The sequence below is a fragment of the Oenanthe melanoleuca genome, chromosome 5, assembly GCF_029582105.1.
Source record: "Oenanthe melanoleuca isolate GR-GAL-2019-014 chromosome 5, OMel1.0, whole genome shotgun sequence".
Classification (NCBI taxonomy): Eukaryota; Metazoa; Chordata; class Aves; order Passeriformes; family Muscicapidae; genus Oenanthe; species Oenanthe melanoleuca.
Window position 1 is genome coordinate 34,412,101 of NC_079339.1, and position 24,986 is coordinate 34,437,086.

Below are 24,986 nucleotides of genomic sequence, written 5' to 3' on the forward strand. Positions count from 1 at the left end.
TCAATCCTGGCAATCAAATCCAGTTTGAGTTTCCACAGTTTCATTAAAGTTAGCAGAGTTCTGGCAGTTCATACAGGCCAAAGACTCCACATCTGATCTCCATCCTAAAATCTGAATTAAAAACTAAACTAAAATTATCAGGACTTTAATATTGACTAGAAATAATCACTTCCTAAAATCTATACATGTGCACATCATCCTGTTTCTTTATTTGTTCTGCTTTGAAGTAGAGAAACTTTGATATGGAAAATCTGAATCCATTAAGCTTTCTGGATATTAATGTGAGTATTTTTGCACTCTCTAAATTTTACATACAGAGAAAATCCTTCTAATATAATAAATTTTGTTTTCTTTACGCATTTATTGTTTTATCCCAATGCTTTAGATAAAACCAGTTCCAATTAGGAATGCTAAATTGACATTCAGGTAGGAGGTAGGGACAGAGGAAGAAATACATTTTCAGAATTGAGCAGAAGCCTGCTACTTGCTAAATGCAACTGGTACAGGCTAGTTGCAATGTCTTCATAATATCCAGACTAATCAAAAGCTGCATGTCCTCAATCCTCCAGTGGCAGAGATACAGGAAACTGAATCACCTGCTACAAGGCTGATAACATGTTGTGCTGCTGCACCTGGACCATTTAATTTGGAAACATGAGCTTGGGTGTCCAGAAAGCCAAGCAGAGGGAAGTGAAAGGTGTCCAAAAAGAAACAGTAATGACAGAAGGAAGTGGGGCTGGGAGGGCAAGGGTGAAAACCCTGCATAAAGGTAAGATGCTGGAAATAGGGAAAGATCCCAGAGATCAGAGAGAGATGGAGGCCAGAGAACCTCCATGCATTTTGATCAGTGATGCCCAAGGTTGGTAGCTGCAAGTGGTGGCACAGCATGAACAAACCAGACTTTGTGCCCAGCCTTCCTTGGCCAGCACCTATCTCCTTCCTGAGGAGGGAAGAGCAGTGGGAAGCTGGCAAATGTAAGGCTGAGAAGGGAGCAAATGACCAACACAGCGTGGGAGGCATCCAAGTAAAGCTCTCATCTCCTTCCTTCTAAAATCCCAGTATCCAGACTCACTATGGGCTGTTGTTTACACTGTCACACCAGTGACGTGAGATTTCAGCAATAAACTGAAGGGGACAATAAACCATTTGCAAGCATTTGTCCAGTGCTAGCTCAGAATTTTAAGGAGTAATAATAAAAGATCAACATTTATGAGTCAATGTGCTTGATTGATCTGTACACTCTTAATTTTTAAAGTTCAATTTTTATGTACTTCTATTTATTTGTGAATAATTACACAGTTTCAAACCTACAAACTACACAGCTCACTAAGTTTAAGTTCATTTGAAATCCCTTTACACAATTCTTACATTATGAATTATCCCATTTTCACCAAAGTGGAAAAAACAGCAATACCTTACTTCACAGCTTCAGGCCCTGTTAATCACAAAACACTGCAAAGGTATCAATTTATCATAGGAAAAAAAATTAAATACTCTGCAGGTTTACTGGAGCTATTGATGCAGTGTTCAAAATTGATTCTGACCACTGGCATGAAGGAGCATCCCCAAATGAAAAAAAAAACCTCTTGCTCCTTTTCCATGTTCTGACTGATCTAAGTTAGTATCTTAAAGTAAATGCTATGAGTCCTTTACATTTTTATCTCCTCTGAATTTTTTTAATGATCTCTCAGCTCTTTTCCAAGGATTCAGAAAAAAGAAACTCAAAAAGTGGTGCTCAAGAAGAATTAATAGCACTTGTAAAACATATTTAATTCCCACAAGTTTTTTTCATAAAAGGTTAAGATTTTTTTTCCATTATATGGTGAATAAATGCTACTGGCCAGAAGTATAGTAGAATTAAAAGTACAATCTTATGTTGAATTTAGTAAGGAATGAAGGAACCACCTCTGCATTACATTAAATTATTTTTAACTATACTGTTAACTATCTGCAAAAGTTTAGATATCTTTTAGAATTACCCCAAGAATTCATACATATGTACTCTTCCAGAACACACAGGTGGGCTGTTTTGGGGTTTTTTTGCATAGTTCTATTGGATGTCCACAGGCCCTGATGGGATGCACCTAGCAGTGCTGAGGCTGATGTCCTTGCTAGGCCACTCTCAACAATCTTTCAATGATCATGGTTATTGGGAGAAATGCCCAAATTCTGGAGGAAAGCAAATGCCATTTCCACCTTCAAGAAGAAATAGGAATTACAAGGGAACTACAGGCCAGACAGTCTCACCTGAAGCCTCTGGAAGGTGATGAAACAGCAAATCCTAGTATGACCACTTCTGGAATATGCTTTAGTGCCTGTCTGATTAATAATGCTTTCTTAAGGTCTCAAATCTTTGATGAGACAATGAGAGATATGGAACAGGAGCATGACTGTATATAACCATTCAGTTTTCTCAGCCCAACTTGACTCTTTATAGGATAACACTAGAAAAGGGAGGAGGGAAATTAAAAATGCTAAAGAAATGCACAAGATGACATAACCTGGATGAAATAAATTGATTATGGTTCTGAATTGTGGTTGATTTTTTTAAAATTGTTTACAAAAATTCAATAATGACTCATCATGGAAACATTTCCAGTGCCTGGCCAGATAGATCAGGTACATAAGCAAAATGTTTAGTTGCTCACTAAAGACAACAGAAGTGTTCTACTCGCAACATGCTTACTCAATATTTCACTCATGCCCATAAATAACTAGAAATTAACACTAGGAAATGATGATACTAATATTCCCCATATGACATTCTGTGTTAGGTTGCTGTGAACAGCTGTGACAGACGAGGAAACCCACTAGAGGCATAGAAGAGACTTACATATAAGGAGAGATTAAAAGACTGGAATTGTTTTGTTTGGAGGGGAAATGAGTAAGAGTTTACTGAACTCAAGAAGAGGAGGAAGCAAAAAAAAAAAAAAAACAAACCCAAAAAACAAAAAACCAGGAAACAAACATAACTGCTTCAGAATAACCTTCTGTACTACCAAGCTACAGTGAGAGGAATCTTCATGTCCTAAGAAGCAGGAAAGCTCTCCAACCTTCTTTTTGGCAACAAGTCACATCTTAACTATGTTTAACAGAAACATTCTTTGGGCCTCTTTAAAAGCCAGAGCGAGCCAGATTTCAGCTGGAATGACAATGTCTCCAGGCTTGAGTCACACTACCATCGAGATATAAAAACCTGCAGACTGCAATCTGTGGCAGTTCCTGAGTATCCTTCTCCTCAGCTGCCATTTCAAATTGTTATATTCCCCAAGGAAAGGACGCTTGCTTGTTTGTGCTCAGACCTCTTTTAGCTACAAACCTCAAGCACTTCCTAAAAGAGGATGTGTATTTTACCACAAAGGGCTGAAAACATGATTTATTGGAAATTACTATGAGACTATGTATTTCTGTTTGTTCTTTCAAAATCAAAGCCAGCAGTCAGGCAATGGAAATAAATTCCATGAGTTCAATAGTGATATTGAAAGATGCATTTTTTACATATGTCATATTTAATTTGAAGCCTACTGAAACACCAAGTTATTGAGAAAACAACTTCAGAAAGACTAAATAAAGCAGAGAGATTCCCCAAACAGTAGATTTTTTTCCTGACATACATCTAAGCAAGGTAGAATACACAGTTGACCGTGCATATAAGTTGTTTGATTGGCAAGTTATTCCAAGTGGGCTACCCTTTATTTTTCAATGTGCTGAATCATTTATAGCTACTCTCTACTCAAGACCACTACTATAATTTAACAAACACACTGATACGAATGTTTCATCAAGCACATACTGGTCAAAGAAACTATTAAACAAATCAACCAAACAAAACCCTGTATGACAAATCTGAAGCAAGGTTTGCTCCCCATTAAATTTGTAGCTAATGAGAATAAACTGGGGAGGTAATTATTTGATGAAAGGGGATGGCATCTGGTGAGGAAAAGAGAATTCTTTGAATGGTGGCAGTTTCATAATTAAAATCTGTGTTAGTAGCAAAAACAACTGGCAGAATATGAAGAACTGTGAAAAGGAGAAAAAATTTAATTAAAATTTTCTTACCCAAACATTAAAAAAAAAAAATCATAAAGAGATGATTTTTTTTTTTCCTAATGTACAACTTCAATTCAACCTTTAGCAGTGGTCTCCAAAGTGAGAAGCACACGCCCCTGGGTGTGCAAAAGATAATCCATTAGGGTACAGAAAAAAATTACTGTAACTTCAGCTACATATATAAACTTTAAATAAATAAATACACACGTATTGAAGGTACATGCTTGAAGATTTTCAGTCATGAAGTGCACAAAAAGAAATTTGGACTTTGCCACTATATCTTTAAGAAAAGCTCAAGTGCTATTAAAGATACATCCTGTGAAATAATTTATAGCTATACCCAAACTTCACATACATACATAGATGTAAAGAAAGACTAAATAGTAAATAAATTTGTAAAACAGTAAACAAAAAATATATCCTTTGATGAAAGCATGTTTTTATTATCATTATGCACTTTTTCCTTTTTAATTATAAGACTTCCATATTGATTCTGAATATTAATCAGGTGATAGTATTGCACTGTAAGTCTAAATGAGTGCACAAATATCCATTAGATATTGGACAACTTACTGCAGACTCCAAGTTTCATTTATCACTTCAAGTCTTTTGAGAAAGGATCAGCTGTCATGGGGGCTGCTGAAGTATAAATCTTGAATAACATATCGAGTTACTAAGTGGATTGTATTAAACTCAGTCAAAATTATAGTATCTAAAAATCATTTTTAAAAGGGTAAATGTGATCTGTATCATATTAAGAAAACTGAGTAAAAATTAATAAGAAAGGTAAAAAAATTGCCTCACTTAGCTAAGAATACTTTGAGAATAAGGGTGGTTTTTTTAACTCCATAAATACAATATAAATATATATATAACAATAAATACAATATAAAAATAAAATCAAGATTTAATTTGGTCCACTTAGGATGTTGACAGGCATTTTTTAATGCATTAACTTCAATTAATGTAGCTAATCAGCTTCAATCACCTTTCTTGGAAAGCTGGCTGTACAACTTATTGAGGAGAGGCCTGTTAAAGTGGTGTGACTTGAAATATGTCTCTCTTCAGTGAAATCATGTGATAGGAATACAAAAGCATAAGAATTACTGGATCAGACAAAAATCTACTAAGCCTGGAATCCTGTCTTTGAAAGAGGAGTTCTCAAAGCAACTTCAGTATTCTCTGAAGCAGAGAAGGTGACAAAGGTAGATGACACAAGGGTAGTGACATTACAAGTCATTTTCTGTTCTGTTGCTACACCTGACACTCACTAGTAATGCTTTCATGAATGTATTTAACAGCACAGACTTAAGTACCTTGCTAGTAACCTGCTTCCACTGTAAAAACAGCATGCACTTCCTTTGCTTCCTAAGTCATAAACAGTTATTTGTCCATTTGAGCATTTACCCTTCTCTTGTAAAACCATAGTTTCTCTATGAGCATTTGGACTGAAAGTGTTTGCATTAAATCTGGAAAATTAAGTTAAATCTCAAATGAACCAACAATTTCATTAAAAAGCACACAAACCAAAAATGTATTCTCTCAAAAAATCAGACAATTAGAGATATATAAGGTTGGATGTTTGATCTATTAGGTCACAGTGAAACAGTGACCTCTCATATACAGGCACTGTCCAGAAAGCAACAATTAACACAGTTATACATGGAAAAAAAGACAATGAGGCAAACATAAATGAAAAAGGAAAAAGGATCTTTCAGTCCTGAGAACTTCAAACACAGTCATCTATCTGAATTCATGTCTCAATAACAATGTTAGACTAATGAACAGCAAGGGATACAAAATCCATCAACTTTAACCACAAATGAGCCTTATCTCTACAGAAATAAGAAAAATGACATCTAGAGAAAATTGACAGGACATAGAGGAAGAATAATTGTTAAAGATTTCATCTTAGAATAAAGATATTTGTATTTCTCAAGACTCCAAAAAGCAGCATAACATAGACAAGAAGGCACCAAGAGAAGGATGCTCTTCAATCACAACAAAGCAAAATCACAAACTGTGAGCAACTATATAAGTACTATAACATTTTGTTCAGAGATATAACATCACAGTGCTTCATCTCAAGTTGAACTAGCACTACAATCCTGTTACGTGTTCATAAATGGCATTTACTGTAATTGTATAGCTATCCACAGCTCTTATTCAGCCCAGTATATTTTATCAAAGTCAGTATAAACTGTACCAAATCAAAATAAAAGTTTCCCATCTAACAACCAGGTGATCTACCATCTATGTGGTATTACAACAGAAACAGCTTCTTAACAAAAGCAGTGGATCAATTCCTGCCCTCATCAGCACAGCAAGGGAACATAAAATAGCTGCTATTTGACTTTCTTGCTTCAGGAATCCTGCCAAGTTGAGCACAACTGCTCACAGCAAGCAGATGAAGTACATTCCACTAATTCACACAAGATGCTAACATTTCACAGTCTGCTTTCCAGCAGCAGACAAAAACCTCTTGCATCTCAATGTAACTTTGCCCAGGAAAAACAAGCCAGAATTTTTCTAAACAAACCTGTTTTTCTAAACCAACCAAATTAAAACTGTAAATAAGCAATCTTTTTCCCTATATATCATGAATAGACTTGGCAAATTTACACAGCAGTTCTTAATAAACTTCATGAACAAGGTACAGAAGACAAACAACACTGACAAAAACAAGTCTAAAGATATCTCAAGTAATTGTTTCCTTGAAGTCCTCAAAAAAACGAAACTCAAAAAGAGAATACAGATGTACAAAATCACAGCAATTCTCATCTGTCAGCTTTTTCTATAGAATCTATGTCTCCATTTAAGGGAAAAAAAACCAGAGTTATTCTGGAAAAAGTCACAGATACACAGATGAAGGATGGCAATTGCATCTACAGACCACTTTAATTAATATCTTCAACACATCATTCATTTCAGAAAGCAGCCAACTCTTCTACTTTCCAGATCTCATGTAACAACCTAAAGTAAAAACTTGTTAACTATTTAACTTCTCTGCAAAGAAAGGGTATGAAGGGCAGCACCTATCATTAATATCAATTCACTGGCATCAACAAATTGCAGTTGAAATAAATTATTTTTATGAGCTAGTCAAAACAACACTGAAGATCTCCAAAAACCTATGAGTTAACTTAAAGAAGAGAGTTTATCACAGCAAAAATAAATTTAAATTCTGTTCAATTTTATTGTAAATATTACATTACGCTGTTTTGGTAATTAATGTTTGCATCCTATATTTCATGAGTGGAACATGAAAGTTAACTTTTCAGAGGTTCAGTTGAAAATTTCAGGAAATACTACTTAATCCCATTAAGATTGAAGGTCATTTTTCATCTTAAACTCACTTTACAAAATTATGCTTCCTTTACTTTAGCAAACCTTAAGACTAAATTAAGACTAAATTTTAGAGAGCAAGAGAGATATGAAAACATCTACCTTCTGATTACTATTCCTTTCAGTGTTTATGGATGACTGACTACTCATTTCCAGCCATCTTTGACTAACTTTGACTCCAACTTCTGTACCTTGCTGCCTGATTTGGCCTGCCTACTAATTTTTAATGGTATTCTAATAAAAGGAAGCCTTCCTACAAATATACTTTGATAAAATCCTTTCTTCAAAGATTCAGATCCTTTTCAGTCTGAAATGCAATAGAACTAAGAATATGTTGGATTCAATGAACACATTAGTAGGAACTTCCACAGAAGTAGTAAAGAATTTTCCTACTTTGTCCATTTGAAGACAAGATTAACTTTCCAATATTTTGAAGAAAAAATTAAATAGAAAATATACAGCTAAGAAAACAGAGACATGGTGAGTTATATGTTACTGCCAGAAGGGTATTAGTGATACTGTTGAAAGAATGCCTAGGAGTGCAGCCTAATAGACCAAATTTATTCAACATACAAATTTTTGCTTCAAATACATTTCTCAAGTGTTCCCATACTCCTATATAAACACTGTCAGAATCCCATAAATAAAGTGTTCAAACAGATATTTAAAAAATACATAAAATAAAAGGAAGAAAACAAGAGAAGTAAAACTAAACTCATATTTATTAGGGCTCCTACATTCAAAATAAAAGTTCCCTTTTCCTCTTTTAATGTGCAGCTAACCAAATCTCATACGCTCATCATACACTTTTGCTTCCACTCTTATAACAATGCTTGACCTTTCAGTTCCAAAATGCCAGAATCTATACTGGCACTGAACCACAGTTCATCTGGCTGACTGCTGCAGCCTGTGCTTACCTCCTCTGGACGAGTCAGCAGACAGACACGCACACACACAACATTTGCTCAGCACATTGAATGATTCTTGCAGACCATTAAAATACTATGTTGTATTGCACCAATGCAAAATGCAAGTAATAATGTTCATTAGGAATACAAAAGCACAGCAGGTGCTGCAATATGAGCTGAGTAAATGCCTTGTGTTTCACCAGAAATGTTTTGCTCTAACACAAATTGTTTCAGTTATATTCTGTGTTCAATTATACTGCAGGTACAATTTTCTTTACTAAACCAGACTAAGGTGCTTCAGCTACAGTAATCAACACCTCTCCCTTGTAAGTTTCTGTAGATAATTTTCAGCTCTTTCAAGAACTTGTAATATAAGCTCTAAACCAGGAAACAATCATAATTACTAATCCTTAAACTACCAAGAACACAAGTTCAGTAGGAACAAAAAACTAAAAAACCATGGGTCCTCCAGCTTTTAAATAAAGTTTTAAGTAAACCACAATGAAAAACAGAAAATGCATACTACTGATTGTATAACCCGGAATACAAGGCTGACAGTTCAGCTTTCTCTGCTCTGACCCAGTATTGACTTGAGCAATAAAAAATGAATGCAGTCGATCAGGACAGCTTTTGCCATCAGAGATCAGTGCCTCAGGGGATGCTGACCCAAAGCACAAGGAGTTTTCAGTAGCAAAGCCATTGCAGTAACAATGTGTTGTACTGCCTCTTTTGGACATGACATTCAAAGACAATTACCATAATAAACCCTGAATTTACAAAACTTTAGAATGTATACTCTGTTTAGTTCTTTATAATAAGGCTAGAAATAAAACACTTCAATCAATTCAACACATGCATCTGAACACATACTGTATTTCATTTGTCCTTCCACCACTCAAGCGCTCAATATCATACACTGTAGGGCTAAAGGCCAATCTCTTCTGTTTCCAGGTTTTTTTAATCCCTTCAGAATAAATTTTCAACGCATATTAATAAACATCCTGAGAAACACTTCTTATGGCCCTGTATTTAGATAGACTTAATCCTTTAATTAAAAAGGAGATAACCCATCTACAGCTACTTGGTATGCACTACTGCCAAAATCATAATAATTTTAAACTGTTTCTGAATATTTTTCAATAAAAAACTGCCTGCATTAGTTTGAATAATTCCCTAAACATTACAGATTGTCTGTACACTTCTTTCTCATTTTCAGTGTTGCAGAACTGGGAATACTTTCTCCCCTTTTACATGACACAGGAATTGCCTGCAAAAATGCTGCACTTAGTTTAAGATCATTTGGGGGAGGACATTAATGCTTTCAGGTGTTTATTGAGGAAACATGTTTAATTTGAGGCATCTAACTGAAGGTTTTCATCAGGTAAGGCCAGGACACATTAGAAATTTAATTTGCTGTCCTTTGCTCCTCAAGATTTAAAAAGCCACTTCCCTAATTTTGACAAACTAGATGGTAGTGATCTACACTTCAAAAGCATATAAACAATATACTAAATAAAGCACTGAAGTCCTTGGTAACTTTTTTCACTTCATCACAATTACTGATGTGGAGTGATTATGTTCCGTGAGAAATATTAAGTTCAGATTACTTGGTATCTTTTTGAAAGTGAAAAACTTGTTTCCTGATATGGAAAAGATGAATGATGACTTGCAGGAATGACATGCATTATTCCTTATTTCGCTTTTTCCCATTCTAATCAAAGAATATGGAATAGGGTCCTTTAGAAGAAGACCATGTTTAAAAGCTCAGTTGGCTAAGATTATGTGACCTAACTCTTACTTCCACTCTTTTCTGCATCCATTAGGACTTGGCCTTTCTCTTTACTAATCCTACACTGTTCTACAGTTGCAATTTTTACTTTCATATGTCATACACGTCTCTGTACTTTTAAGCATCTTTCCAGATGCTCTAACTACATGTTCCAACTGCAAAAATTCAGTCCTTCAACCATCTTCCAAGTTTTACTTGCCAAATAACACCTTTACATCTTTATGGTTCCAGCATTCCCTCTACTACACACCCATGCAAACTCTGCACCATTCCTAGTTACATAGCTTTTTGTCTGTGCTTTTGACAAGTCTTATTGACACCTAATGACACCTTCAGATGGCCTCTATATTTAAGTCACATAATTGTGCTCTCCCTTTCCTCTCCTAATTTAAAAAAATAAATCATGAAAAGAGACAGAGCAGTATTGGCAAGCATAATTATGCAGGGCATTGAAAAAGCAATTACTCTTTTTTCAGTGGACATTTTCACAGCATTCTACATAAAAAGCTTACTAACATTAACCTGTTGCTTAACTAGTAATAAGGATGAAAGGGGTTGTTACAAAATATACAGGGCAACAGAAAAAAAAAAGTAAAAAGGAAAGTAAAAAAAATAAAAAAGCAAAGTAAAAAATACGTCTGAGAAAGGAATCAAGAAAAAGGAAATTTTGGTTGTATGGACTCTTGCCCATGCTGGGTCAAAAATTGGGAGAAGACCACTCTGGATATTTTCATTTGCAAAAGAATGACAGTTTTCATTGTTTTTTAGTTACCTGATAAGACAACTTCAACTAGGTCTCCTTCTTGGATATCTGCAGCTGATTTCACCAACTGGAGAATGTTTTCAGAGGTAGGGTCATGGCGGAAGAGCAAGATTTTGTCGTACATTCCATAAAAACCACATTCTGGAAACTGCAAAAACAAACCCAGGAGAATTTACTATGCTGTAAATCACACAACTGTACAATACAAAACTGTAAAACACAATAATTTTGAGGGCAGACTGGACCACTTCTCAAACTGGTATCAAATAGGATATATATTTTTTCATCTATGAAAATATTTACCACTAGTTTCTGAAAAAGTTTTTTCTCCCAAGCAAGTAAGCTCATGCAATATCCACTAGGAAATGAGACTGAAGTAAATGTATCTTGCAGCCACTGCTGGTAACCTTTTCCACACACAAATTACTGAGTAAAATTATTTAATTAGACCTGGAACAGGTGTTTGGACTAGATGTCCTTCAGAGTGCCCTTCTAGTCTATATTATATTTTTCCATGATTCTATGATCTGTCCCCAGATGTCTGCCCAAAATATGCTTTGAAGACAAAAGAAATATATTTCAGCTCTGCCTAAGATGCAACACTTAAATGATAATTCAATATGAAACATCTATTTTTTGAGACTGAAGTTACCAGGCACATAAAACAATGTTTCAAAACAATATTTCAAATTTTAATCATAATCATTTGTTTCAATGAAGAGAAATTTGAGCTTAAAAATGAGATTAAATTCTGTTTAAATTAAAAAAGGTTTTTAAAAATTCTGAGGTAACTTTTTTTTTTTTTTTTTTGTTTACTGCAGCAAAAGAATTAGCACTTTTTTTCCATGCTCCCAGCCTAAAGAACTAAGACTTTGTTCTGAAAACACAATCAAGAAACCCTCTCTATGTTACAAAAGAATCCACTCAATTTTACATCAATGCACTACTCCATGTTTTGGCAACATGCAATGAAAAAAAGAAACAATGACAAGTAGAGCCAGAGAAAGAACCTGGTATGTTTTGAGGTTATACACAAACACAGTGGCACTCCTAAGGATTTTCTTTAATAGAAGCAGTGAAATATTATTCTCCAAAATGGGAACTGCTGATCCTTTTCAAAAACTGCAAAATTTTTTCATTTCACTGGATTTCAGAAATACCACAGGCACTTCCCTCGAAATTCATTATGATTTAAATTGTTTGCTCTCTCTTTATATTCCCATTCCATTTGCTCTTTTCAAATAGCTCTACATTTTCTACCTAAAAACAGCATTTGCAATATTACACATACACATATGTATGTACATAGAAATATGTGCATCATGAGGTATAATCAGTAGAAAAGAGTACATTCAATCACAGCATTTTTTGATAAATTACATACAAGAAATATCTTCTGTTTGAATTAGTTTTCCCCAGATACACTACTCTCACATCAAAACAGTCATTTTGATGGTGTGATTCTGCAAACATTGTATAAGGACCAACAGTTGCCACAGTGACAAAAATTCCCCCAGCTAAGCTTATTCCTGCCAACAATAATGCTGATATGCACAGACCAAAGTAAACAAAAAGAAGCCCCAGTCCTTGGTATTACACCACCATAAACAGCATTCAGTTCTGCTAAACATGAGACAAAATAGGGAAACTATGGTACTGGAGCTAAATTCCCCAGTACTAATAGAAGGCCTTGTTTCAGTATAAGATCTGCTTAAAGCAGAATTACCAGAGTTAAATGTTCATTATAATTACCATAATGAGGAAATACAGTACATCTGTAAGAATCAGGAGTGGAAGATTGCTTACATGGGATTCAGAAACAGGATGTATTTCTGGCTGCTTAACAAGTCATCAGCAGCTATTAAGACATCAAAGCTGTCCATAAACACCTTTTTGCCTTTTCCAAGTGTGCAGTAAAATGAATTACTCTAATGGCCTTTCAGTGTGGTTCAGTCAAAGGTGCTTTAGTTTACAAGTGAAACTGGATAAATGACCTTTACAGCATAATAACTTGCTTAGCTGCCACAGTGTATTTCAAACGTATCCTGCCTCCCCCTTTTTAGAAATAAAAATATCAGATTTTTAACATGATCACTTACCAGCAATTCTAGGTTCCAGATTTAAAATTTAGCAAGATTTTTAAATAAACCCAAGTCTTGATATTATTTATAGATACCCTCTTATCCCGATTTAAGAAAATGTAAAGGGAAACACTCTAAAATGAGCTCTCCCCTTGTTTTAACCAATCCCTTTCCACTAATAAGGAGAAACAAAATATGAGTAGATATAAGTGAAAAAATAAATTTACTAACAAGTGAAACTGCAACAGGCAAATAACAGACTTTTATTCCAAACACTGAGCATTAAAGAAAATGCTGTCTAAACAGTCATACAGAACATATCTTATATTATATTGTAGCAGCTTTTATGGTAACAAGAGGAACTGTTACTAGTATTTGAAGTCCCTTGTAATAAGCACACCGAAATTGCGTGCTTCTTTCATTTTCTACAAATATTACATCACTATTATCTATCCATAAGACTTTAAAGAAATACAAAATAAAATTACATTTACAGATGAAAAAGACTGCTGAACAGGATCTCAAGTAATAATTTGTTATTTCCCAGATTGTGGGCACATTGGCAGCAGATCATCCATAAAATACAGGGTAAAAGGAGCCTTCAGCACCAATCTTTCCTCAACAGATAGAAAACAGAAGCAAGCACTGAAGAGTTTTCACCCTCAGCAACTGTAAACATCTCAAGAAAATCCACCATAATATTTTACCAAGGACCATACAGAAGCCAAGTGATTATGCAAATTCTGGATTTTCAATTAAAAAGTCTTCAAGTGATACTACAAAAAAAAAAAAAAAAAAAACAGACTCGAATTTCAATAACTAGAACATCTAATTACAAGTATTCAATAATTAATTTAATCCACTATCCATCACATCACTCAGTTATTTCAATGGCATTGGTCCCTCCACATGCAAGTATGAGCTGAGCTATGTACACCCATAACACTGCTGTTATTAACAGTTGTTCTCAAAACAGATCAAAGAGAAGCTAACAAAAGATTAGTTCTATTTAAAACTCTGTTTATTGTGACAATCAAATGGTTTTATTATTAGAGAATGAAACTTTACAAGACCTGATGCATCTAAGCGCTAATATATTCCCAAATAGAATTACAAAGCTTTCAAAAATTAATTAGTAATTACAAATCATATACACAGTTATCTGAATGTACAACCTACTCAGCTTCCTTCTTTTCTGGTAAACCACAACTTAGAATGGAAATTAACTTCAAAGAAAGATAAGACTCTCTAAGGTGAAACAACTCTTCACCTGTTTGGTTTAATAATTATGTATTTGAGAGATTAGCATAGTAACAGTTTTCACAGTCAAATGAAAACCACATGAGAAATAAATTTCTCCCACCTGAAGAACTTAACCTGGAAGAACTGGAAAGCATATACTCTAAACAATGATGATGTTTCATTGCAATTAGTAATATTGTCCAATAGTCAAAAAAGTCTGTAGCTGTGATAATTTTGCAAAAATACTTCTTTTGACATAATAAAATTGTAACATACTAGCAGATGGATTCTCACTGCTAAGAGTGAAAAGGAAAAATTTCATCTTCTTGTTTCGGTCTTTTTGTACATTACTACAATTTTGCACATATTCTGTAAGGGTTAGTTTCTGTTGCTTTATTCTAGGAAGTCATGGGAATAATTTTTTTAAATTTTTTCAGTCATCACTGAAGTTTTCCTTAAAATTAAATTTAATTGTCTTTTTTAGTGATGACTGTCATTTTTTCTTCTAGATTAGTTATGTTTTTAGAAGTCCTTACTGATTACTGTAAAAGCACCTGTAACAAGAACTTAGATAAAACCTGGAAGTCTTTTACAGCACAAAGATTTTGATCCAGCACACATAAGGGCTGTGGGCTAAACAATGTCTTCACAGCATGTGGAGAAGCTGAGTCACACTGAATGTTTGTTAATTTAACTGGCTGCAACACCAATAACCTTGACCTAACCTAAACACTGTTAACCTGACCATAACATATGCCTAAATAAATAAGTAAATAAATAGTCTTACATCAATACCTCTGTTTTAGTATGAAGATATAAATGTATAAAACTTCTGAAACAATCATATAAACCAAACTGAAATATTTTTCTTTCATATTCTTAAAATAACAGTGCATTTTAATTTTAGAAGTCAGAATTTCTCTACAGAGGTCAGAACACAGGAAAATCATGACACTGAAAAGCCAACTTTTCATCAAGAGGACTGCCTACATTTTCACTTAATTGTGGCAGTCATTATTACCTCACTTGAAAAATTTGAGATTTTTAAAAGGCTCTATTTGCCAATGTTATCATGAAAATATTAGTCCTCTGCATAAAGAAAATACAAGACTTCGTGGTTTTGCTGTAAGGAACACTAGGTAGTGTCCAAAGACTTTCTACTGTCCTCTTGTAAACACCACTATAGTTACTACTACAAAGTTAGACAAATGATGGAGTTTAAACAGGAGTTTACACTATGGCTATGCAGAACATATGTAGCAATACCTGAGTACAAACAGGAGGTGGAGCTTGCTCCAGCAGCAGTTGCATCTCCACCTCAATCCAGGATGCCACATTCTGTGCCTAGGACATCTCAGAAATGGTGACTCATCCTAGACCTTTCCAGTAACTGCATTTGCACTAGCCAGGCAGACAAACAGCAAGGATAAGCAACAAATTATTTCCTTTCCTTTCTTTCCTTCTTTTTTATTTTTCCCAGGAAACAGTCTTCAGTTATACAAGAAGGAAAAGGGTCAGAAAATGTAAGGAGTAGAACCAATTACCTTGATGCTGCCTATGTCACAGTACTACCCAGGACAGGCTCAGGTCAAACTCATTTTTCACAGTTTCAGGAAAACAGACAAATGATGAACAAATATCTTGATTTGGAAAGGTAAAGTGGCAACTAAAGAAATCTTGAAAGGCAAGGAATACAGAGCAAGGAAAATACACATAAAAGAGAGACAATGGGAAGACCTTGTCTCATGACCCTTGAGGATAGCCAAGAGCCAGATTTATAAGGGTTAAAGTGGTGAATGGCAACAGAAATAGAGGTCTCTGCTCCCTTTTTGCCTTTGCATTTCTAAAAAATGTATTAGCAATTTGCTTCCAATCGAACTGCTAAGTGAAACAGACAAGTTACTGAGAATATACACTCTAAACCAGCCAGAAACCATTCTCTGGATCCACAGCTAAGTGGCACTGAAATGGCTCACTGCCACAGAGATGACCTCTTTTCCCAGAAGCAAGGAGATGACATTGCCACTCCTTATTTTAAACAGTCTCTTAAACATTCTAGGGCCCAATATCTAGGCATCTCTGAAAGAATGTGATTTGGCACAGTTCAAACTGTCTCAGGAAGCATTCAATTAAACAACTGAAAAGTTTATGTGTTTTTGGGCCAATGCTTGAGCCTGTATTCTCATTTCAGTTTATTTATAAATATATTTTTAGATATAACCTCAGAGAACTATCACCATTTCGAACATTCCTAACATCAGTTAAGCTTCTTAATGCTTTACTGTGGGCAGCATCATTGCTTATTTACAGTATTCACTATTCCTTTTTCATTTTTATTACAATGCCTGATGCATATACATAAAGGACTTGTTACCTGCAGCATAGCAGTCAGTAGGCAGCTTCCAAATGAGCTATCCAAACGCAGCAAACTTCTTATTAACTGCTTTATCATGTAAGCAATATTTTAGATAACAAATACTTACATACAAATATTTCGCTATCTCTGTTTGCAGCAGTGACCTGCTGCAGAAACCAGATTCTTTCATCTCTCTTAGATCAGGAGCTGAGTATGCTGTCCACACTGGCTGTGGAACAACGAAGATCCACAGAGTTAAAACATGGCTGAGCTCCTTCACAGAACTATCCATGAAAAACAAAAAGTATGGCCATGGTGAAACATAGAAATATGGCTTTTTTGGAGAGAGCCAGAACTCTGAAAAACCTATTCATCAGTCTTTTTAAGTACAGGTTGTTTCCTGTGACCATTCAGGGTAGGAGATGTTTCCTTTGCATTTCTTCAAACAAACAGATTCTCTTGCTACCTATGTTTCCCGCCACTGTATGTCATTTGCCTTCTGTCACTTGAATTGCTTGCCACCAAAAATACTGAATACAGACCACATCACTCATGCTAATTCCATGCAGAGAACCACATGGATTTTAAAAACTCCCAGTTCAGGACAACCAGACCTGAGTTTTCTCTCACTGTTCCTGAACTGTGTCTGGCAAGTGGCTGCTGGCTGGGGTCAATCAACCACGGCAATTGGACATGAATGAAACATGAATTTGAAAATGAAATTAATGTGAAAAATCTAAAATAATAACACTTTTCTCTCAAACAAAGAGAACTTTAGCATAATTAGTGTAACTATTTGCTCTATCATGAGATACAACTATCGCCATTAAAAATACTGTTTTTCATTGAAACCTCTATGAAGTACCTTATACTGAATCACAACATGCAATGGGCAACCAAAAATATGTTGATGTGTTGGAAGCTGATTTTCATCAATACCATACAAATACTACCTTAATTTAAAATAGCCTTCGTCTCTCAAATATAATGTGTCCTCTCTAGTTTTTTTACTATTATTTCCTCAGCATTTTGTGAATATTCTATTACAATTTCCAATGCAATGAAGACAATGCAGAGTTAAGAAGCTGCAAAGAAAAAGTTCAATAACTCATAAATTGAGAAAACACTCCATTTTGTCACATAAAAATTCTAAAAGTTAATATGCCATGCAAGTCAAATCACACTTGTACAGCTGACTGCTCTATCATGTAGATTAAGAGGTTAATTCAACAGAAACATTTAGAAAAGTAATAGTAATTCAATTGCAATGAGACTCAGAATATCAACTTGTCTTTGCACCTGTTGGTGGCAAAAGTATTATCACAACTACCACATCTGCATATACTGCATCATTGAACTGATAATTTTCATGGGCAGAAGCACTGAGGGAGACCACTTAGAGTTCCTGTCTTCTCAGTTGCTTCATGCTGAGAGTGTGAGATCTACGTTGATCCATTAATGCCACATTTCTCTAAGACAACAGGGGGACCTCAGCAGAAAGGCTCCCACAGCTCCTGTACATGTTCTCTGTGCAGCTCAACACTGTCCATCCCAGTGCAGAATTATGGAGCTTCCTGTGAAACGTTTAGGAGAAGAACGTGACAACAAGTGCCAGATTGTTGACAGGCATCCATTTATGTAGATACTTCACGAACAGATTGCATTTCTCACCAAGGAGGTTGAGAAATGGAGCAGCAACTTTCATGCCCTTCAACAATCAGGCAGAAAAAGGATGATGAATCACTAACAAAATCAAGGTTTTTTTCTAGTTCCTTTAATATAAAAACATCTAAAGAGCCCCTTGCTCACAAGTATTGACTGCTGCTGAAGCTGTAAGACTACTAGTTCTATGCTCTATACTACGTCTAGGAAAACAGATTCCTGCTTTATAAAAGGTGAAAGAAAACCAATTTAAGAGCCAATTCCATATATTATTAATAAAACAACCAAAACAAACCAAAACAAAGCCCAAACCCCCCATTTCTGTGAGAGTCTACCATCAGATGCATTTCAGCATCATTGATGCATCACATCAATTCAGGAGACTCATTCACCAGACACGTACCCCACTGACAGACTACACAGATGTAGAACAAGTGTCTTTGATCTTTTTACAGATTGCACAACACGAACTGCTTCAGTCAAAGCTTCTGTTTCTGAGTTAAGACACCTCAAAGATCTAATGAAGGTAAGAGTATATGGTTTACTCCTGAAAAAGCAGAATTCCCTCACATTTTAAGTAAAATATTAAATAATCTGAAAATTATTTACTCTTTCATCCACTCCCACTATTAATTCTGTATTTCAGGAAATATACTAAGAGTAATTTGAAAAATACTTGTAAAGGGCTCTCTCATACTGAATGTGATGCTTAACAATATTGGTTCCATTGTTAGTACTACTAATTAGTTTGCTACTTAGTTGTTAGTTTTACTTCCATTTATTAATAACTAGGATAATTATTAATAAAGGATAAAGTGACATCACCAATTAAGAGGATTACTGGGCTCCCTAATTCTGTAAGGAATATAATCAGGAAGGAATTCTAGCAGAAGAAAAGGCTGAGGGCACCCATGTTGGACACCAGTTTAGCGTGAGCACACCAGGTCTAGAACCTGGTCTGTATTGGGCATCAGACAACTAACTTAGAATAAACAACTCATAATGCTATGTTATGCACACTAATTCCCCATTCCAAAACACTAAGAGAAAGATGTACACAAGAGCTACACATAAGAAAAACATCAGGACAAAAGTGCGTGTATATTATTGTTTTATGCAGATTTAGCATTGTTCTGTAGCTCTGAGTAAGCCACGTCATAGGAAGTTTGAGTTTCATTGTCTTCAACACCCAAAAGGATTTCCCTTGCCAAACACCTGTTTAGGGATTGGAAAACAACATGAGTTTTTTTTTTTTAACATGACAAAAAATGGCAGCTTTTATATAATAATACAGAATCTACATATAGGCTTCTAGAGAATCACTCGGAAGAAGCCATTTCTGTTTCAAGCCTTCCTACCTTAAAAGTTTCAAAGGTGGAGTGCACAACTTTTTGAATGCACTCCTAATCATGATACTAGGACACTGTCAGTAAAGAAATGGAAACCACAGAAAGGAGAATGGGATCACAAGCAGAAAACAACAGTTTCTCTTTTCCGTCTCTGTAATGGGACCATTTGCATCCAGTGTTTCCTTTAATTGCATGTATTCACTGCAGGAACACAAAGCACAAAGAGGCATAAATATTCAACATATGTCTAAGCCTTCTGGGAATCTAGAAACACACAAAATGAAGAAAACAATTTAAAGGTAAGTATATGAATAAACCTTAAGAATATTTTTTTTTTTTGCTTTCAAAAAAATAACTGCAACCAACACAGAAATTGCCAGGTCACAAAAAGGAGCTTTAAGAGTATGCTCCCCATACATATAGAATCATAATTTTCAAAACAGAAACTTGATAGCACAGATGTAAACAGAAATGTTAGAGTTGTAGAAAACCAAGGAAGAAACCCAAAGTAATGTGGAAATATCACCGTCAGCATACTTAAAACACACTAAAAGTTTTGCTAATACTTGAGGAACAAAAAAACTTTAACAACTCTACCACTCACAAAGATTTATCAATCACTTTTCCATTTGGGAAAAAAAGATATTATTGAATATGAATGTTTAATCACTTTGTACTCTAACATCAGTTGATATGGATGCTGAAGAGGACTCACAAAAGCTGCACACATATTGTTCAAGTCCAAAAAAGCAGAACTGAAACAGCTGAAAAGTCAGTGGTTGGGTTCTGGAGTAATCAAGATGAAGAAAACTTATTTGCTGTTCTTGATAAAGGGACACAGAGCTGTAGGATTCTCAAATTAATAGAGCAAATGAAAACATGAAGGACAGTATTACTATTTAACTTGGCCTATGGCAGAACTAGATAACTTGGTTATGTAGTAAGGAAAATGCAAGCAGAGCTTAACAGCAACAGAGATTCAGACTTTGCAAAATATTATTTCAGGCATGTGGAAACATGGAATATAAAGTGCTCTGATGTAAAAGGGACTCTATTCTGAAAAGCAACAATGAAATTCAGCCAGTGCAGTAGATCATTAGATGAACATGTACTACCAGTGAATAGTTTTTGCCATATATTTGGGAATATCAAAAGCTTATGGATTTATCTGAGTTTCTGGCAGTGATATAAACACAACCAGAAGTCTTCTAGCACTTAAAATTCAGAAAACTAGGCCACTGGCAAAAGTAGTCAGAGAGGACTAATAGAATAATTAAGGAACTGGAAGACATACTCACCCATCCATGGCAGCAAGGGATTAAACTGCTTAATTTCTAAAGGCAGGTCAGGATTTGATCATTTTTGATAAGCATCAGTACTAGAAAGTGAAATCTGATTTTCTATTGATTCATCTGTCTAGCAGACAAAGCAACTGCAAGTTCCAATATCTAGCAGCTGGGGCTAAGTAGAATTAGATTACACAACAATTATTTTGCTGGTCCAACTTCTTTTCTTGCTTAATTTAAGTATCTAAAACAAGTGCTCACTGAAAAACAAATATGGCTGTGATATTTCCACATTAAAGGATTTTTGTTTCTAAAAGAGACACTCTGTTTAAAAAGGAGTTAATTCAGACAACTCCTATGGTTTTCTTAGACAAAAAGTATTAGAACAAATTTCCATAATATCATATTCTGCAACAACACTCACTGTCAAGCTAAATTAGAGAAGGCTAACAGATTTCTTGGGACTCTTCACAGAACATTTTTTCTTTCAGTCTTAGGACATCTAAAGAGGTATTTAATCCAACAGGTATCTCAAATTACCCTGACACTCATTTTGGCATTGACAACACCTCAAGAATAACACAGTCTAGTTTTGTGTGTCCAAAGACAACAGCAGAAAAATTTTTGCAGAATGTGCTTGTAGAGGCAAGATTTAAAGAGCTAATCAATGACTAAGTGAAAGAAGATAGACAGAAGGAATCTGTCAGTCCTTACTTCTGCCTCTAGATAGGCAGTAATAAATGTATATAAAGTGAATTAAAGTTCAATATTAAGAGAAAAGGGCCAGCAATGTCCTTTGGAGGGAGCTTGTGCTATCTCCATCACTGAATGTTTCTAGAACAGGTTAGACAAAAAAGGGTGCAGAGCTGATTCTCTCTTGAAAGAAGAAATAATCCTCTTGGATCTTTGAAAGTCTAAATCTAGAACTCTCCTGGAAGACATGAAAAAAACCCTAACTTTCATCGCAAAGCAAGAAAACCATGTAATGTACATTCCTAAGGCTTAATGTTCCTTTCCACAAGTCACATTCCTGTGACTTCCCTTTCTGATTATCTAAAATTTCCATTGTAAGTTCAACTGGATAAATACTTCCCCATTTTTTTATCCTGAATGGTTGTGTAGAGCTCCTAAATAGCTGCCTCGTTTCACAAGGGAAGTATTTGCATCTCAGCGTGGGTGAATACATGTCCACCCCCATCCAAGTAGCACTGACAGATTATTTGACAGTTAAATTTCAGTAAGACCTATCTGCCTCAAGAATATTTTTAAACATCAAGACAAAAGTTGTCTTGGAGTTTAATGTGTCTGGGATGTGCATCTTCAAAATCATGTATCTAAAACATGAAATGAACACACTGTCAAGCCTAAACTGCTGCATGGGTTTGGTTGTTCAAATATTCACTTTCATATTGCCCTACTTAGGTATTTGATTTTTCCAGTACAGAATTTCACACTCATTAAATTTCACCTACTCTGCTGTTATAGAGAGGATATTTGACAGTATTGTTCTCAGGCAGATCAAGGGACTGGAACTTTTCTCACAGCTCTTCCCCTCTGATTTTGGACATTAGGCAGGTTCTTCCCCATTGCTTTTGATGAGGCAGAAGTTCTCCTGCTGCTAAAAAAATTGTAAATGTTTCTGTGAAAAGACATCGACTTAATCATGTCTCTGAATATTTAATTTCAAGTGTTGGCTCCTACCTTCCTGAAAAAGTATATTTTGATAAAGTCTTTTTAAATGCACTTTTCATTCATTTAGCAGTTTACAATTTTCAGCTGCAGAACTGTGTTCCACAATTCACGCTAGAACTTTAAGAAATCTTCTTTTTCCTTCTTTTACAGTCATCTTCCAAACAATCACTAAAACAAGGCTTTATAAAGGTTGGGGGGTTTTTCATACTTAAAATCAGAACTTACAAATGATGCAGAGAAGAAATTAAAACTGAGAACAAAAAGGTGAATCAGCTCCTGGTTTCACAGGGTATTTTCATACAGAATACCATATTTAAAATATATCGCTTAGAGCAAAGAAATTATGGCTTCCTGCCTTTTATAGAGAAATTGAAGTCTTTGGCATTAACCACAATATTTGAAGAGCACTACAAGCAAAGTCAAAAATCTGCTCCTGCCAGGGAAAAAGCAGCTGTCACAAAGTAAGAAAACTTTTTAACATATAAAGAAACTCTTCTAAGTTCTAAAAACAAATGAGTCATTGTAAAATAATCTTATTTGCTTGAAGTCTCAGCCATTTGGCACCCATCCAGCCAGGGTGAAAAGACAAGACACTTAATATACAAAGATCCTAGCAACTAGAAGGTCTGCAGGGAGTAGGGGATTGTATTGCCAGCAGCTGAGTGACCAAGATCTCTCCCATACACCAAAAAGGAATATACAAGATTAGATCTTAGTCTTTTGGAATAGATCAGAGGCAGGAAGATGGGCAGTAACATTCACAGTCAAAGGGGGCAGACACCTGTATGTCCTGTATGCTGTGTGACCCTACAAATGTGAGTGAAAACATTAGGAGAAAAACTTCTGATGAAAGGAAAACAGAGGGACCAACACAGCTAGCTTCATGCACCATCATTTTAAAATCTAGTAACTCAGTTAAGCTGCTTGAATTTTCTTCTCGTAGTTGAGACACACATATTTCCTGGCAAGAGAAAAAAAACCATTCTGAGTTTTGTTGTCTAAATTTGGATACTTTCCCCCGCTCCTGAAGAAGGGAAAACAAGTAACGTGACAGTTTAAAAAAAAAAGTAATGCCATTTTTTTATTCAAAAACAGGGATGGTTAATGCATTTAATTCTGACCACATGCATTTTACGTGCATGGCAGCCAGCCACAAATTCTCAGTGCCCCTCATAAGGAGACTCCTGGCCCAGGGATTCTGACAATATGCCAGAGTCCAAACCAAGCCAGCCCAGCTGCAGCTGGGTGCTTCTGCTCTACATTCTTTGTGTGTGAGACCCACCAGGGTTTCCCATGCCCAATACTGAACATTCAAGGTGTTCCACACACAAACACCCACTGCCACATGCTAACACCCCTCATGCCAACCAGCTCCAATACTTTACTCCCTCCTCAAGCATGGAAGGGGTCACTGTTATCATAAAAACATTTAAATTATCACTCAGAAGTATAAATCTAAGTAGTTTCCCGTGACTTTTTCAACTGTTTTGATTCTTTATGAGCAGCAGTGTTCTTAGTGTGCATAATCACACCATGAAATAATGGATGGATGTGTTGTTGTGACAAACAGATCTCTTTCATTGTATCAGCTCCTCTGTACCTGCATAAAGAAAATTTGAGGGGGGGAGGTCGTCTTTGCAATGTTTACCAAAGTACTGTAGAGGTAATATTTGTGCTTTGTGAATGGCTCCTCTTTTTTTCCTCATACCAACAAATACTTTTACTCAACTAATAACATATTATCAGCAGGTAATTTCGCCTCAATTATTTTTTGCCTTTAAAACCAGCAAGTGCACAACTGTGTGAGAACAAAGACATAAACATTTCAAATAAGCACTGATCTGACTGCAGTGATCCAGCATGCTGAGCTGAACTGCCAACATGTATGGCTTCAGTAACAATAAATGACATTTCAAAACCCTAAAGCAGTCACTGAAGAATGCTTCATGGGTTATGTCACCTTTGATTCACTTTATGCAATGTACCATCAGAAGCATACATTGGTCATTAATTACTATGCTCCAATAAAGTAAATGAGCACTTGAAACTGGATATGATGCACTGACATACCAGCTTGACTTTCTGGAATTTTCAGCAGGGTAAAATAACAACTGAGGCCATGATTTTTAAAAGCATCTGGTCATTGCTTTTATCCATCTAAGTGAAAATTGACCTTTAGGAACTAGATTAATTTGGTTTACATTCATTTCTTATAGATTTGCTGAGCATTTGTCAAATGTACCACACTAAAACTTAAAATGTAGTAAGAAAGCTAAAAAAAGTCATACCTGTCCATTAAATGGATGCATATAAGCAAAGGTTCCAAGTATATTCATATTTTCCACACCAAAAGATTCACCAGCACCATCATTTCTACCATTGACAGTTATGAATGCAGGAGAAATGGGTTTTTATTATTCACACTCAAAACCCAATAAAATGAACCAAAATTAAAAAGTAGCA

At 35.3% G+C, this 24,986-nt stretch overlaps 1 protein-coding gene across 2 annotated transcripts in view; it reads right to left on the reverse strand.

The window, feature by feature from the left end:
* Nucleotides 1-24,986, reverse strand: part of PRKD1 (protein kinase D1) — a 114,264-nt gene that overhangs the window by 46,533 nt on the left and 42,745 nt on the right. For both annotated transcript variants that reach the window (XM_056493941.1, XM_056493942.1), the window contains exon 2: nt 10,865-11,003. In XM_056493941.1, coding sequence (XP_056349916.1) covers nt 10,865-11,003 — 139 coding nt within the window. The remainder of the gene's footprint in view (nt 1-10,864; nt 11,004-24,986) is intronic.